The 15,951-nt window shown below is 52.3% G+C and overlaps 2 protein-coding genes across 3 annotated transcripts in view; both read left to right on the forward strand.

The window, feature by feature from the left end:
- The window catches only part of B3GNT3 (UDP-GlcNAc:betaGal beta-1,3-N-acetylglucosaminyltransferase 3), a 140,395-nt gene that overhangs the window by 6,827 nt on the left and 117,617 nt on the right, over window positions 1-15,951 (forward strand). The window lies entirely within an intron of this gene.
- Window positions 2,135-3,688, forward strand: LOC138267034 (uncharacterized). The gene has a single exon (XM_069215881.1). The coding sequence runs from the start codon at window positions 2,135-2,137 to the stop codon at window positions 3,686-3,688; it is 1,554 nt and encodes a 517-aa protein (XP_069071982.1).

Consider the following 15,951-nt stretch of genomic DNA (forward strand, 5'->3'; position numbering starts at 1 on the left):
CTCGAGCATGAAAGGGGAACAGCAGCAAGAATGGATAGCACACAAGCGAGAAACACACTAGAGAGAGCAACACAGACCTGGCTGGCCAGAAGGGCACAGGTGAGCGAGGGTAACCTGGAGCGTGGTGGGGGGAAGAGTCACACGAGAGACAGCTAGAAAACACATGCACTCTCATGAAGTGAGTAGCCAAAAAAAGAGTGCCTGGAAAAGTAAGCAGTGGCTGGACACACGTAAACTAGGAGTGATACAGGGATAGAACAAAGACAGAAGTGGAAGTGAAGCCCAGACAGTGTACTGTGAGGAGGAGGGGGTGGCACAGAGGTACAGTGTACTGTGAGGCGGAGGGGGTGACACGGAGGTACAGTGTACTGTGAGGCGGAGGGGGTGGCACAGAGGTACAGTGTACTGTGAGGAGGGGAGGGTGACACGGAGGTACAGTGTACTGTGAGGAGGAGGGGGTGGCACGGAGGTACAGTGTACTGTGAGGGGGTGGCACAGAGGTACAGTGTACTGTGAGGCGGAGGGGGTGGCACAGAGGTACAGTGTACTGTGAGGAGGGGAGGGTGACACGGAGGTACAGTGTACTGTGAGGAGGAGGGGGTGGCACGGAGGTACAGTGTACTGTGAGGAGGAGGGGGTGGCACAGAGATACAGTGTACTGTGAGGAGGAGGGGGTGGCACGGAGGTACAGTGTACTGTGAGGAAGAGGGGGTGGCACAGAGGTACAGTGTACTGTGAGGAGGAGGGGGTGGCACGGAGGTACAGTGTACTGTGAGGCAGAGGGGGTGGCACGGAGGTACAGTGTACTGTGAGGCAGAGGGGGTGGCACGGAGGTACAGTGTACTGTGAGGCAGAGGGGGTGACACGGAGGTACAGTGTACTGTGAGGAGGAGGGGGTGGCACGGAGGTACAGTGTACTGTGAGGAGGAGGGGGTGGCACGGAGGTACAGTGTACTGTGAGGCGGAGGGGGTGACACGGAGGTACAGTGTACTGTGAGGCGGAGGGGGTGGCACAGAGGTACAGTGTACTGTGAGGAGGAGGGGGTGACACGGAGGTACAGTGTACTGTGAGGCGGAGGGGGTGGCACAGAGGTACTGTGAGGAGGAGGGGGTGACACAGAGGTACAGTGTACTGTGAGGAGGGGAGGGTGACACGGAGGTACAGTGTACTGTGAGGCGGAGGGGATGGCACGGAGGTACAGTGTACTGTGAGGAGGAGGGGGTGGCACGGAGGTACAGTGTACTGTGAGGAGGAGGGGGTGGCACGGAGGTACAGTGTACTGTGAGGAGGGGAGGGTGGCACAGAGATACAGTGTACTGTGAGGCAGAGGGGGTGGCACGGAGGTACAGTGTACTGTGAGGAGGAGGGGGTGGCACGGAGGTACAGTGTACTGTGAGGCGGAGGGGGTGGCACGGAGGTACAGTGTACTGTGAGGAGGAGGGGGTGGCACGGAGGTACAGTGTACTGTGAGGAGGGGAGGGTGGCACAGAGGTACAGTGTACTGTGAGGCGGAGGGGGTGGCACGGAGGTACAGTGTACTGTGAGGAGGAGGGGGTGGCATGGAGGTACAGTGTACTGTGAGGCAGAGGGGGTGGCACGGAGGTACAGTGTACTGTGAGGCGGAGGGGGTGGCACGGAGGTACAGTGTACTGTGAGGAGGAGGGGGTGGCACGGAGGTACAGTGTACTGTGAGGAGGGGAGGGTGGCACAGAGGTACAGTGTACTGTGAGGCGGAGTGGGTGGCACAGAGGTACAGTGTACTGTGAGGCGGAGGGGGGTGACATGGCAGTACGGTGTACTGTGAGGTAGAATACTGTTGTTACTGCACCAGCAGTTGTGCCAGCTTGTGACTTTGCCCTCCTCTGCCGTCTGTTTCAGCCCGGGAGGGGCGGCAGTCCGGGCCTGGCCTCCTCGGACAGGGAAGTGACTCTCTGTTTTGAAGGGCAGCGACCTTGGGAGTGTGTTTCACACCCACCATTGTCTCCCAGTTGAGGAAGTGGAAACTTGAAAATATCTTGACAAGTTGCCGCCTGCGCTATGTAAATACCACAGCGCTAAGCCACGGGTCTGTGCTCTCAAGCTGACCTGATCAGACCTGCGGGTCTGCTCGCCCTGGTGAAGTCTCACCCGTTCATGAAGGAGGCCACCTCGTGTCCACCCTCCAGGCAGCCTCGTGTCCGCCCTCCAGGCAGCCTTGTGTCCGCCCTCCAGGCAGCCTTGTGTCCGCCCTCCAGGCAGCCTTGTGTCCGCCCTCCAGGCAGCCTTGTGTCCGTCCTCCAGGCCACTTCGTGTCCGCCCTCCAGGCCACTTCGTGTCCACCCTCCAGGCCACCTCGTGTCCGCCCTCCAGGCCACCCCGTGTCCACCTAGTGTCCGCCCTCCAGGCCACCCCGTGTCCACCTCGTGTCCGCCCTCCAGGCCGCCTCGTGTCCGCCCTCCAGGGCACCTCGTGTCCACCTCGTGTCCGCCCTCCAGGCCACCCCGTGTCCACCTCGTGTCCGCCCTCCAGGCCACCCCGTGTCCACCTCGTGTCCGCCCTCCAGGCCACCCCGTGTCCACCTCGTGTCCGCCCTCCAGGCCACCCCGTGTCCACCTCGTGTCCACCCTCCAGGCCGCCTCGTATCCGCCCTCCAGGCCGCCTCGTATCCGCCCTCCAGGCCGCCTCGTGTCCGCCCTCCAGGCCACCCCGTGTCCACCTCGTGTCCGCCCTCCAGGCCACCTCGTGTCCACCCTCCAGGCCACCCCGTGTCCACCTCGTGTCCGCCCTCCAGGCCGCCTCGTGTCCGCCCTCCAGGTCGCCTCGTATCCGCCCTCCAGGCCGCCTCGTGTCCACCCTCCAGGCCACCCCGTGTCCGCCTCGTATCCGCCCTCCAGGCCGCCTCGTATCCGCCCTCCAGGCCGCCTCGTATCCGCCCTCCAGGCCGCCTCGTGTCCGCCCTCCAGGCCGCCTCGTGTCCACCCTCCAGGCCGCCTCGTGTCCACCCTCCAGGCCGCCTCGTGTCCACCCTCCAGGCCGCCTCGTGTCCACCCTCCAGGCCGCCTCGTGTCCACCCTCCAGGCCACCCCGTGTCCACCTAGTGTCCGCCCTCCAGGCCGCCTCTTGTCCGCCCTCCAGGCCGCCTCGTGTCCGCCCTCCAGGCCGCCTCGTATCCGCCCTCCAGGCCACCTCGTGTCCGCCCTTCACCCCGTGTCCACCCTCCAGGCCACCTCGTGTCCACCTCGTGTCCGCCCTCCAGGCCGCCTCGTGTCCGCCCTCCAGGCCGCCTCGTGTCCGCCCTCCACCCCGTGTCCACCCTCCAGGCCACCCCATGTCCACCTTGTGTCCGCCCTCCAGGCCGCCTCGTGTCCACCCTCCAGGCCGCCTCGTGTCCACCCTCCAGGCCGCCTCGTGTCCACCCTCCAGGCCGCCTCGTGTCCTCCCTCCACCCCGTGTCCGCCCTCCACCTCGTGTCCGCCCTCCACCCCGTGTCCCCCCTCGACCCCGTGTCCCCCCTCGACCCCGTGTCCCCCCTCCAGGATACCTCGCTTGCCTTCAGGACCCCCAGTGCGCCGGTCGGCCTCCAGAGAGTCTGAGCACCGACTGCTTTGCTCCCTATCAGTGGTTCCCAACCTGTGGTCCGGGGACCCCCGGGAATTCACGAAGCCTCCTCAGGGGGTCCGCAACTGCTTAGAAATTAAACAATATTAATAGATTAGCAAAGTGTAGATAAATAATTGGCGAAATGGACAAATTACATTTTAAAAGCTATAATTTGAAATTGGAGTCTAAAACTACGTTAGAATCCTCAGATCGGTGGGAGCAGCGTAGGAGCATCAAACGGAATAGTAGGGACATGCGTGGTTGCAATTGAAGTCAGAAAAGCTTCAACCTTTCTATTAAAAATATGTTTTGCATTTATATTTGTTTTGCAAATTTAATTAAGTGTGTTATTTGTTTGAATGCTTGTTTTTGTATTTTTTATGTATTTTTGTGTTTCAAATTCACATCGTTCAGGCCAGGGTCCCCGGCTTCCAGTAATGACTCAGTGGAGGGCCCCCCAGATTCCAATAATGACTCAGTGGAGGGCCCCTGGCTTCCAGTAATGACTCAGTGGAGGGCCCCAAATTCCAGTAATGACTAAGTGGAGGGCCCCAAATTCCAGTAATGACTCAGTGGGGGCCCCAAATTCCAGTAATGACTCAGTGGGGGCCCCAAATTCCAGTAATGACTCAGTGGAGGGGCCCCCACATTCCAGTAATGACTCAGTGGAGGGCCCCTGGCTTCCAGTAATCACTCAGTGGGTGCCCCCGGCTTCCAGTAATCACTCAGTGGGTGCCCCCAAATTCCAGTACAACCTGGCTTTCATGCAGGAATAGATGTGTGATCTGTCGTTACACTGTGGCCTGTGCTTAGCACCGGGACACTCCTTGGAGTAGCTGTGCGTGATACAATTCTTTCATCATCATAATGTAAAGTGGATTTGTAGAGCGCTGCTTGTCACCCGTGAGGGTGTCCAGGCGCTGAGTATAGTAAGAACCCTTCTGCACCAATGAGTCTTGCGTCACTAAGTTCCTGCACCAGCGGTGGGTGCCCCAACTACATCTCTGGCAGCCACTGAACCCCCAGGGTCGGGGCCGCGGCCCTTTGCCAGACACTCTCAGGATCCCTCTGTTGCCTTCGAGTGGGCGGGCACTAAATTCTTGTCAGTCTTGCACCCTCTAGAAGATGGCGGCTTGTTGGAATATTCACGCCTAGTGTCTCATAATATGTTGCCTTAAACAGAGAAGCTTGTACGACGAGCTTAACAACCACCTTTGTGGTCTTCTGCAGCACTGGCAAGCAGTTCAGGACCCTTCCCCAGCTGCGACTGGGTTTGACACCCCGGTCTCGGATTGAATGGAAGGTCAATAGTATGTGTGAGTGCCCTCGCTTAGTGACTTAAAGCGAGGGAAAAACTCACAAAAGTTTAGACTGGCTTCAGGTTGTGCTGTTTGCCTCCCTGGCACTGGACAGAGTAGCTGAGGCATGCACAGTACCCCTTTTCAATGAGGGGTACCTTGCCACAGACGTGTGCCAAGCTGTTGGGATGGTAATTCTTCTGCATGTCTCTGGAGAGCGCGCTTCCCCTGCCTTATGGTGATCTACAGGCAAGTTGCTTAAAAGTTACTGTGTGGTTTCTGGATCCCTACCTCAGTGAACATGACAAACATGTATGTCCACTGAGGCTCTCCCTGTTTACATGGACTGAGACCCTAGAGCTTAGCTCTGAGGTCGAGGGGGGCATGCATAATGCCCCCCTGTTTCACAGTGAGTGGCTACTGCCCTCTCTACCAAGGCGGTGGTAGACTGACAGTGGTGGCAGCAATAAACCTATAGTCAGGGATTCCTGTATCCTTGCACCCTTGGTGGGGGGGGGGGGCTACTGGCCACCCTCCTGATCACGCCTGTGCCGTCTTCTTTGCCTGTGGTCCTGTTGCCTTTGTCTACCTGGGAGGTGTATTTGAGAGCCAGTAGGTTCCCTAGGAGAGACTCGTGAGGAGAGCCATTGTGTTTAACGTGAGCTGAGCTGTTCTGTTTGACAATCCAGCTTCCTGTGCCCCTCCCTATTCCTTGGAGAAGCATGGTGGGCTGGGGTAGACACTGGCTCTTATCTGTGTTTAGCTGCAGTAACTGCGAGGAAGGACCCTCCCCCCTTTTCTGTTTGATGATGGTCAGTGCCTCCTGGCCTGGAGTTAATTAAAATTCCTCTCTGGAGAATAACCCGGGCTGATGCCAAGAACCTGCACTGAAGTCCAGCAACTCATCCTATACATGTCTTGTACACACAGTGAGCATGACACAGGCCTCATGATTGGAGGGGCACCCAGGATTCAAAAGTAGCAGACCCTCTGATTGGATCAGGCTATCAATCAGAGGTGATAAAAGTCTGGCCTGAGTGGTTGTTCAGGGCTGGCCTTTGGTTCTAACAAGCATCTACAGCCAGCTGTAGGACCCCAGTGTAAAGACAAGGAAGCTTGCTCACCGCGTCTGAACTTGAGAGAGATTTCTCTGTGATAGATGGATTCTGCTGTGAAGGGATTTGCCAGCTGTGAAAATGCAAAAGGATCAAGCAGCAGCCTGAATGCAGGCGCAGAGGACCAGCTGTTTGTGGGGCTTGATGAGCAACATCAGCTTGGAAGACAAGGACATTGCAAGCAGCTGCACAAGGAAGCTTGCAGCTCATCATCAGAAGGAGACGAGGAAGCTTGATTCCATCAATCCTGTGAAGGTAAGGTCACTTCTGGCCAGACCCCTCCCCTGTGCTGTTTGAGCCTGTGATACTTACAGTTACCACCTGTAGCTGGGGAAGAGTGTCCTGTGGTACAAGTACTCTCCCTTTCTCTTTGTGATAGATGGGGGTACCAGGGTGTACTGGCACTCTGGCCAGCTAATACTCCTACAGTTAGCCTGTGACTACTGGACTAGTGGGCCTCCAGTAAACTGTGCCAAGACATCAGGCACCTGTGACCAGATCCCTGATGCCACCAGGGCTGTGTCCTTGCTAAGGACCAGAGGGCACTTCTGTTCTTTGGGTGGTGGGTTCTGGGGCTGATCTGCAATGTTTAACTTCACATCATTTGCTAAAACTACACCATTGCCATACAAGGACTGGTATCCTGGCTCTAGCGAATGAGAGCAACCCTGTGCAACATGGTCTGTAATATGCATTATTAAGTGTGTGACTGCTTGCTAACTGTGTTTGTATAGTGCTGAGTGTCTAGGCGCTATAATACTGTTTGGGGTTAGAACTCTGGCCCAGAGGCTTGTAGAGATGTCTGGTTTTCAGTTTATCCTAGTTTTATGTGTAGTATATTTCTCTTATATGTATTAAAGTATTTTTCTTTTTAAAAAGTACAGCACTGACTGGACATTGATCTTATTAGCTGGTAGTACAGTGTACCCTGTATTCCGAATGTCTAAACCCACCTCACCTCCTTGAGTAAGCCTTGGGCTGCTCTGTCTCGCTAACCTGAGAGAGTCAAGGGCTAGAGAGAAGTACCTGGTTATCCAGTTTGGGGTCCACTAATACTGAGGCCGCAGGACACCAGTGGGGGACACTCCAGTTGATGCGATTGGAGCAGGGTGGCCCCTGAGTGCCCTGGTGCCCAGGAAACCAGGTCTAGCACATGCCAGGACCACTGAGTCTCTAGGTTAGGCTAGGAGATGATACTTGCTGCCCATACATTGGGGCACCTTACGAATGACAGAGCATGGCCATTCCATCATCCACCCAAGGCCAGATTGGAGGTATCTGAACTGTGGGCATCTTCGTACTGGCCCGGGAGATGCCTGGCACAAGGAGTACACAGAGGCAAAGCATTGTGGGACCAGAAATAACACAAGCATCTACCAAGTCTATGGGTCTCACCTTTGGAACCTATTGAATTTGCCAATGCTTTTTAGCCGTGTTGTAGAGGTAGGGGGACATGTTTCCAGGAGAAAAATACTGACCTTTTATTGAGCCTGCTAAAGCCCGGATGTGATGCAATAGAGGTCTTCAAACAAAATGGGGTCTACTCATTTGTAACGTGACTTTTCTGTCATTAGTCATGGACCAGTAACGCGCTCTCGGACACATTTAAAAGGTGCTTCCTGTTTATATTTGCAGTTTGACGTGTATTCAGACAAAGACTATGAAATGCCAACTTTAGGTGATGTCGCTTGTGTGTGTGCATCCGCAAGATGTTGTGCAGCATGCTGAAAACCCTAAAGACACGGGCCCGGGCCCTCTGTCGACGCTTCGTAGCTTGGGTGGGCAGCGTTTTACCTCCATGCAACCATCGTGCAGGTTTCTTCAAACTTTGCAATGATCTAGGCGCTGTTCCCGAACATAAGAGGTCTAGGCGCTATGGATGTGGTGAAGAGGTGGGAGCTGCATACCCCACAGGTGCCTCAGAGCATTCTGTCCATATTGTGCTTTGTCCTTATTAGTGAAACGTTAGGTTCTCACGTGGCTCAAACCGGATTATAGTGGGAAAAAAACTGTCTCGTTGGAAGCTGACCGGTAATCCCCTGGGCAACAGGGTTTGTTTGCAGAGTACACTTGGTTCAACCCTTTCTGTTTCCTAGTAGCTCTGTAACGTTCAAGCAGGAATTGACTAGCTCAGGGTGCCCGCCTTCCACTAGAAGTGCTGACACTCTGTTATTAAAAGTATGGTGTCCCTGCTGAGAAGGGCTGGGACTCTCCCATTGAAAGTATTGCGTCCCTGCTGAAAAGTGCGGGTACTCTCCCATTGAAAGTATTGCGTCCCTGCTGAAAAGTGCGGGTACTCTCCCACTGAAAGTATTGTGTCCCTGCTGAAAAGTGCAGGTACTCTCCCATTGAAAGTATTGTGTCCCTGCTGAGAAGTGCTGGTACTCTCCCATTGAAAGTATTGTGTCTCTACTGAGAAGTGCTGGTACTCTCCCATTGAAAGTATTGTGGGTACTCTCCTATTAAAAGTATTGTGTCTCTGCTGAGAAGGGCTGGTGCTCTCCTACTAAAAGTATTGTGCTCCTGCTGAGAAGTGCTGATACTCTCCCAATAAAAGTATTGCCCCTGCTAAGCTGTGAGGACACATTTGCACTTTAAATACTGCACCCCTGCCCAAACATGTTGGTGCATTCCCTTTACGTTTGAGGAAGGACAGGTGCCCGGTGCCAGTGGGCTGATGCCCGTTTATAACACAGGACTTGTATCCACAGCGCACGCGCGGGGGGGTGTGTGTGTGTGTGTGTGTGTGTGTGAGTATATGTTAAAACAATACAGCGCCATAGTGTTAATATTGCGCACGCATTATCTATTAGAGAGTGTGTTGTCTTCCACACGTCTCTATAATGTCAGGTGCCCTGAAGTCTAGAGCCCTCCCTAGTGTGTGTGGCACGTGACCAGGTGCATCACATCACAAAGCTCAGCCTTGGGGCTACATACCACTGCTCAGACACCTCTCAGCCTCTGTCATTGCCTCTCATTTCTCTTCAGAGATCCCTGCCTGACACTATTGGTACATTTAATGCATTGTTCATGGTCCAGGTACCACCCTACCTGTCACTCGACCATCTCCAACAGTATTAAACGAATCACCCTAGTGCCAACATCCCAGCCTAGCCCCTCTTTGTGCTAGAAAGGTAACCTCTCCTGGGGACCTTCAGTACCTTTCAGCCTTCAGATCGCTTACCTCCTAGTGAGAGCCACCTTACCTGGCCGTTCGCTGTGCCCCAGGGCTACCGTCCATGTGTAACTCAGTAACAGTCCTAGCTTTACTAGGAAAGAGAAACCTACAGCTGTCCCCTGGAAGCCACCTAAGCAGTGTCCTGTCCCACTTCTCTCTCTGTAAGGTCTTCGCACACCCAGGTTTCGATCTGTCGACTGCATCTATCAACACGAACAACCTGCGCCAACCACCGCCCTGTCTCCCATCTTCCCGAAGGTCTTCCAACACCCTGTTTCTGATCACCCGACTACACTTCTCAACTGTGGCCACCTACGCTGGCGATCGCCCTGGGTTTGACTCCTTCGCCCACTGAAACTTCACTCCCACCGCTGCCCAGTGCACCAATCTCTCTTCCTTACTTCTGCTCCAGGAGCAGATTCCACACCCTTGGTCCCTCAACGCTGCCATCCGTAGTCGCCCCTTTATGTAGTTCAGCTGGTTCCTGTACCCCTCTGACCAGCCCTAACCGGGTCCCCAGTGCCACCTCTGCCAGTTGTAGTTCCTCAAGGAATGATCTTCCTCTTAAGCCCACCTCTTCCCTCCCTCTACACCTCGCCCCTGGGGGACCTTATCCCTTCCCATCATGGCGGCGCTGGCTGTACACAGACCTTTGTCTTTGACATCTACCCACCAGCCCAAACTTTCAGACGGTTTCACAGCGGCTCATCACTGGATGGCACCTAACTCAAGTCTGTTGCCTTGCGTCTGTTTATCTCTGTGTTGTTACCCTGTAGCCGCGTAACCCCATCATTTCCGTTCAGTAGTCTTGGAGTACATATCACGCAACTATGTGGTTGAACACTTTTTATGAGCACAGCTGAAACAGTCTGATTCTAAGTCCTTAACACCCACATAACCCATCCTTAGGTCTCCTTCCACTGACAGAACCCTGGTGCTGGTCTGTGGCAAACTAGGGTACCAACTTCCCCTCTGCCCATGCCTACCTTTAGACAAGAAGCTGAACTTTGCCACAAGAACTCTCTGGCATCTACCCTGACCCTTTCCAAACTCACAGTATGGACAACAAATTGGATGGTTGTCAGCAAAACAAAATATAATCTATATCGACACAAATCGTGACTGTTCCTGTCAGAGAAAGCTCAGGCGCCCTGATATTCAGATACGGAGTTGGCGTCATTTTATTTCTAGGAAGTGCTCACATGTGGCTGGAGGGACGGTCTAGCACAGTCTTTTTTCAAATTAAAAATCCCATTGCTTTTGTGAAGTATACATGCATAGGAAGCAATGACATACTAGAGGTGGCGCATGGACACAGAAAAAATACTGCAGATGTTTACGTTCAGCATAAACGCAGAAAAAAGTGTATGTATGACATTCAAATTAGATATGTGGAATTAATTTCAGAATAATAGCATTTTGCAATCTTCTCATAACTCCAGATTTCATACAGCGAATCACACCGTGTTCCCTGTGCTCAGGTTCTTTGTTAAGCCTGGGGCCCTAGAGCCTTTTTGGCCGCCTCCTTTGAAGTGAGCCGGGTCCCATTAGTCAGAGGGTGGGGGGTGACCTTTCTTTCGAGGGCAAAGACCGCCCCTGACGCTTCTTCCCATCCCCCGGGGAGCCTGGCACAGACATTTGTGAGGAGTCGGTGAGAGGGAAGGCCTCGCCCTCTTTTGTGCCTTTGTTTCCACAACTCCTGTGAGGACGCTCCCATGTCCACCCCGGCTGCCTGCTGATTCCACAGATCAAAGGGTTCAGCAGGGCTGGTTGCAGTTGTGAAACTCAGAACCACCCCCAAAACAGGCGTGACCCAACACACAGACTCCAGGCTTTCCTCTGCCTGCGAGGGGTACATTCTTGGTAGACTCCCAGATCCATGTGCAAGGAAAACAGGCGTGACCCAACATACAGACTCCATGTTTGCGTCTGCCAGCCAGGGGTACATTCTTGGTAGACTCCCAGATCCATGTGCAAGGAAAACAGGCGTGACCCAACATACAGACTCCGTGTTTGCGTCTGCCAGCCAGGGGTACATTCTTGGTAGCCTCCCAGATCCATGTGCAAGGAAAACAGGCGTGACCCACCCGACATACAGACTCCGTGTTTGCGTCTGCCAGCCAGGGGTACGTTCTTGGTAGACTCCCAGATCCATGTGCAAGGATTCCCAGGACCAAGGAATGTGCCCACGGCTGTGCCACGGTTATCTGCTCAGCTCCAGGACTAGAATGCCTGGCTGCCAACTTCCTTGCCTACTCAAGAACTTGTCTGGGGGTCTGTATCACTTCTAAAGGTGTTTCTGTGATGGAGGCAGCAAGCCAATTACTAAGGGCGTGCTAGGACCATTTCCCATTGGAGGAAAAGCTGCCCAGGGAAGAAGCGGTACCCCTCTGTCTGCTAAGCTGTGCTGAAAGGTCCAAAAATCACCCGAGGACCTTCAAAAACTGGACACTACGAAGGTCTGTACAGTTTCCTTCGGATTGCCCAAGGAAAGGATGACTCTTCCCAGCAGCCACGGGGCCTCCCTGCGCTTAACAGTACACAGGAAAGGGGTAGAGGGTCTCCTGAAGAGGACCCCCGCTAGAGAAACCCACAGAGCACAAAATACAAAACTCCTTGGCCATCTTGTAGCCCTTGATTGAAGATGAAAATGAATGAAGAAGTAAATAAGCAATTCAAGGGCGTCTCCCCGAACGCATCGTAGAGACAAGTGCGAACCCAGGACCTCTAATGCAAGAGCCACACGGAGTTCTGCCCACAGGGCCAGAAAATGGGGGTCAAAACAGTAGCAGGTAGGCAATGAACAAGACAGAAAATTAGGGACTGAATGTGTTGCAATGCATCCATCACTTGTTAGTTCCTCCTTGGTATGTGGTTCAGGCAGGAACAGACCTCACAAGAAAAGATTCGACCTCTTCTTGGATCGAAAAGCTGACGTAGTGGTTTATCCGGGGACTACCATCTCGGAAAAGGGCATTTCATAAGACTTAACCACTGCATTTTCATCTATGCATAGTTTCGATGAGGGGCACCAAAAAAAACCAAGCTTGACATTGTCCAATGCTGAACCCCACAGTCCTGCAGCAGCTTTTCTGTCCAACGTTCCTTGTGAGTCATGGAGCATCCCTCCGGGTGACCGTCATCACGGAAATGCTGAGGTCGTTTGTCACAAGGACACTCGGCCATCTTCTGAGCAAGGAATCCTTCCCTTCGGAGTCCTCAGGCAAGCTCTAAGCATAGGTGTAACAGGACCAGGGGGACAACCAACCAGTCCGAGAATCGTGCTGAACCCCGTCAGTCCTTCAGACCTTGTGCATATCCTGATTTGCCCGAAAGGACATTCAGATCGCTTGATCGACCTCCATGGCATTGACTGTTGGGTTGCCAGTCCTGGTTCCAAATTTTAGGGCCTGATTTAGAAATTGACAGACTAGTTACTTCATATAAATGGATGGGATTTCGGCGGACAGGATATCAGTCACCGTTGTGACAGAGTAACATCCTCCAATATCTAAATCAGGCGCTTAGTCTCGCAAACCGCCTCCAAGATAGATCATCAGTTGCAGAGATAGAACTTTAATGATCACCACCTGTGTCGGCTTGCTTGAGGTTGCCTACTCTCCTTGTGACTGTGGTTGGCACTACACTGCAGAACTACAGTCCATTCTGAGCCCTTCGCTATGAGAAACCTCCTGCGGTGAGTGATTTTCCAAAACCAGGAGCCAGGGTGGATTGGTTGCCAAGGTGCTAGTACCACTCTGGCTGAGTGGAATTTGACACCCACATTTACTGCTGCACCCTGGGACCCTCATGTATGGCCAATGTAACCAGACATGTAAACTAGACTAACCACACGGGCCCACCACCCTTGCATGTTGCCCCGGTGTGTACCCATCTTCTGCCCTCCCTTTGGGTTGAGAGTTTAGAGAGAGGGAGGCTGAGGGGTGCACATGAGAGTGTGAGGACAGGCACCCTTGGGGAGGCTGTGCACTCTATAATCTAAACAAACATTGATTAGAGTTGGGGGCACCTGACCCCTAAACCATTAACTCTTTTCTTTTAACAAATATCATTAAAGCTTGTGTCAAAGTCCATAAGAAAAGGGCTGTTAGTGGTAAAAAAATCTATATGTAGCTGAGTTATTACATCTTATCATCGTATTGAACAATGAGTTGCAGGGCGGAGGTTGTGTTGTGACACCAGGACATGCAGTGTTGACCTCAGGCTGTATTGTGACATTAGGACAAGCTGGTTTGATTCACATTGTTGGAGGCTGCGTTGTGACCCGAGAACATGTTGCTTTGAGTCACGGGCCTGAGGTTGTGTTGTGACACCAGGACATGCTGCTTTGAGTCACGGGGCTGAGGTTGTGTTGTGACACCAGGAAATGCTACTTTGATTCACAGGCCTGAGGCTGTGTTGAGACACCAGGTCTTGCCTGTTTGACGTGCAGGGCTGAGGCTGTGTTGTGACACCAGGGCATGCTGCTTTGAGTCACAGGGCGGAGGTTGTGTTGTGTTGTGACACCAGGAGATGCTGGTTCGAGTCACAGTTCTGAGGTTGTGTTGTGAAACCAGGGTAGGCTGTTTTGATTGACATTGTTGGGATTGTATTGACACACCAGTACTTGCCTGTTTGACGTGGATGGCTGAGGTTGTGTTGTGACACCAGGATATGCTTCTTTGAAGTGAAGGGCTGGTGCTGTGTTGTCACTAGGCCATGCTGCTTAGATTCACAGGGCTGAGATTGTTTTGACACCACAACTTGCCAGCTTGATCTACTGGACTAGGTTGTTTCATGTGACGGGTAAAGGCAGGACATGTTGATTTGATGTGTGGTTATATCCCTGGAGCTGGACATGCTTCTTTCATCCTTGAGCTCCTCCAACTTGTCTTGCCCAGAGGACAGGACAAGAACCCGCTGGTGCCTTTCAATTCCCAAAGCCCAGCACAGAGAACTCGAGGGGAGAGGAGATGTGATCCTGCCAGGAGTTATCTAGAGGTGAGGAGGGTGACTCCAGTAGGGCTGAAGTGAGACCATAAACTATAGCCATCTCATGATAAACATGTTACTGTCAAGGGTGAAAAAAAACTAACATATCGCATGGGTCCGAAACTAGAGCAGTCCAGGTGCTTCTAAAAACAAGCATTGGCAAAGTCAAAAGGTTTGGAGCTAGCTGCCATCCTTTGACTTTGTCAATACTCACTTTGTTTTGTCATGGTTTTGGTAAAAGTTTATTTTTCAGAAGCAGCCTGGTCCTCCCCAGTATCCAAAATAATAAACATTGGCAAACGCATTATGTTGGCCTCACAAAACACCCTTTGCCGTAGCAGCCCCCGATACTGAAGAGAACTAATTTATGTGCGGATGTGTGCCCGGTGAAAGGGCAGAATGTGTCACTCACAGTGAAGTTGGCTAATGGCAGAAGTGGGCTGGCCCACTGCCCTATGCTGTATACTGTAGTGGGTGGAAGAAAAATGTGAATGACACATCAACAAACCAATGCATGAAGAGGGCTGTCTGAAAGCCCCTACTAGTAACCATACTATAGATTCTTAGTGGAATCAATTGGTCTTAGCTAACACCACACCTAAAAATTGTTATTTTCATTGCTGAACGGCATCTGTAAAAATGTTCTTTTTAAAAGCAGTGCAATGACGTCTATACATGCATGCGTCATTACGTCACAGTGGCCCCAGCATTGATGCATATCCATGCATGAGTTATGACACAGTGGAATACTTTTTTTTTTAATTTAACTTTTTAAGATGGCAGACATCAAACAAAGATGTGCGCTCGACCTCAAAAACCAGTAGGGAGATTGTGGGAGGGAATATATAATACGCTTGAGAACCATATGCCTGAACCCATAGATTTTGGGAAAATGTCACTTTTCATAGGCCATGTTTCTCATCGTTGTCATCTCATCTTATTCCCATTAATACTATGTCCGGCTCGTCTCTCCGAATGATTACATTTGGGATAAGGCCATTCGGCTGACCTGGTGGCGGAGCTCACTGCTGCAGCTGGACATAGGAGTCCCACGGGGACGCTCGGCTTATATTTGCTGAGGTTAATATTTCTGATGCTGGGGCCAGTGTTTGCATTTTTGTGCATACATGGCGGTTGGCAGGAGTTCACGACTGTCCTTATCCGTGTGTAAAAGTGTTTACTTTTCACAAGGGTGTTTGATTCCTTGGCAGCTGAGCTGTTCCGCGACGTGACTAATACTCCTAATGTAACCACAAATCGAGTTATAGGCCGGGGTAACTCAGTCTGTGAGCCTTTTACCCGCTCTTCACTCATTCTCTTTGGTGCTAGTTACTCACCCAGATGTACAGGTGAGTTGCTTTGGCAACCAACAACAAAGAGCCATATACTAGGTGTCTTGGGGGGACAGTGAAACATGTTGCTCTCACTACAGCCGGGCACCCTATAGAGGGCGCAAGGTCTTCTATTCAGTCAGTTTATGAATTCACAAGTATTGCTTACATTATATTTCTGATCAGTCCAATTTTGTTCGAAATTCGTATGCTTTTACTTTTTTTTTTTTTGTGCCTTATTCAGTTATTCCTCATTTAATGCACTCTCACCTAGCATACCATCTGTAGGAGGCTGGCCTGGCTTGTAGTGGGTACCAAGGGGTACTTGCACTCTGTACCAGGTCCAGTTATCCCTTATTAGTGTAGAGGAGGTGTTTCTGGCAGCTTAGGCTGATAGAAGGTAGCTATGGCAAAGCAGCTTAGGCTGAACTAGGAGACATGCAAAGCTCCTACTATA

Source organism: Pleurodeles waltl, chromosome 12, assembly GCF_031143425.1.
Source record: "Pleurodeles waltl isolate 20211129_DDA chromosome 12, aPleWal1.hap1.20221129, whole genome shotgun sequence".
Classification (NCBI taxonomy): domain Eukaryota; kingdom Metazoa; phylum Chordata; class Amphibia; order Caudata; family Salamandridae; genus Pleurodeles; species Pleurodeles waltl.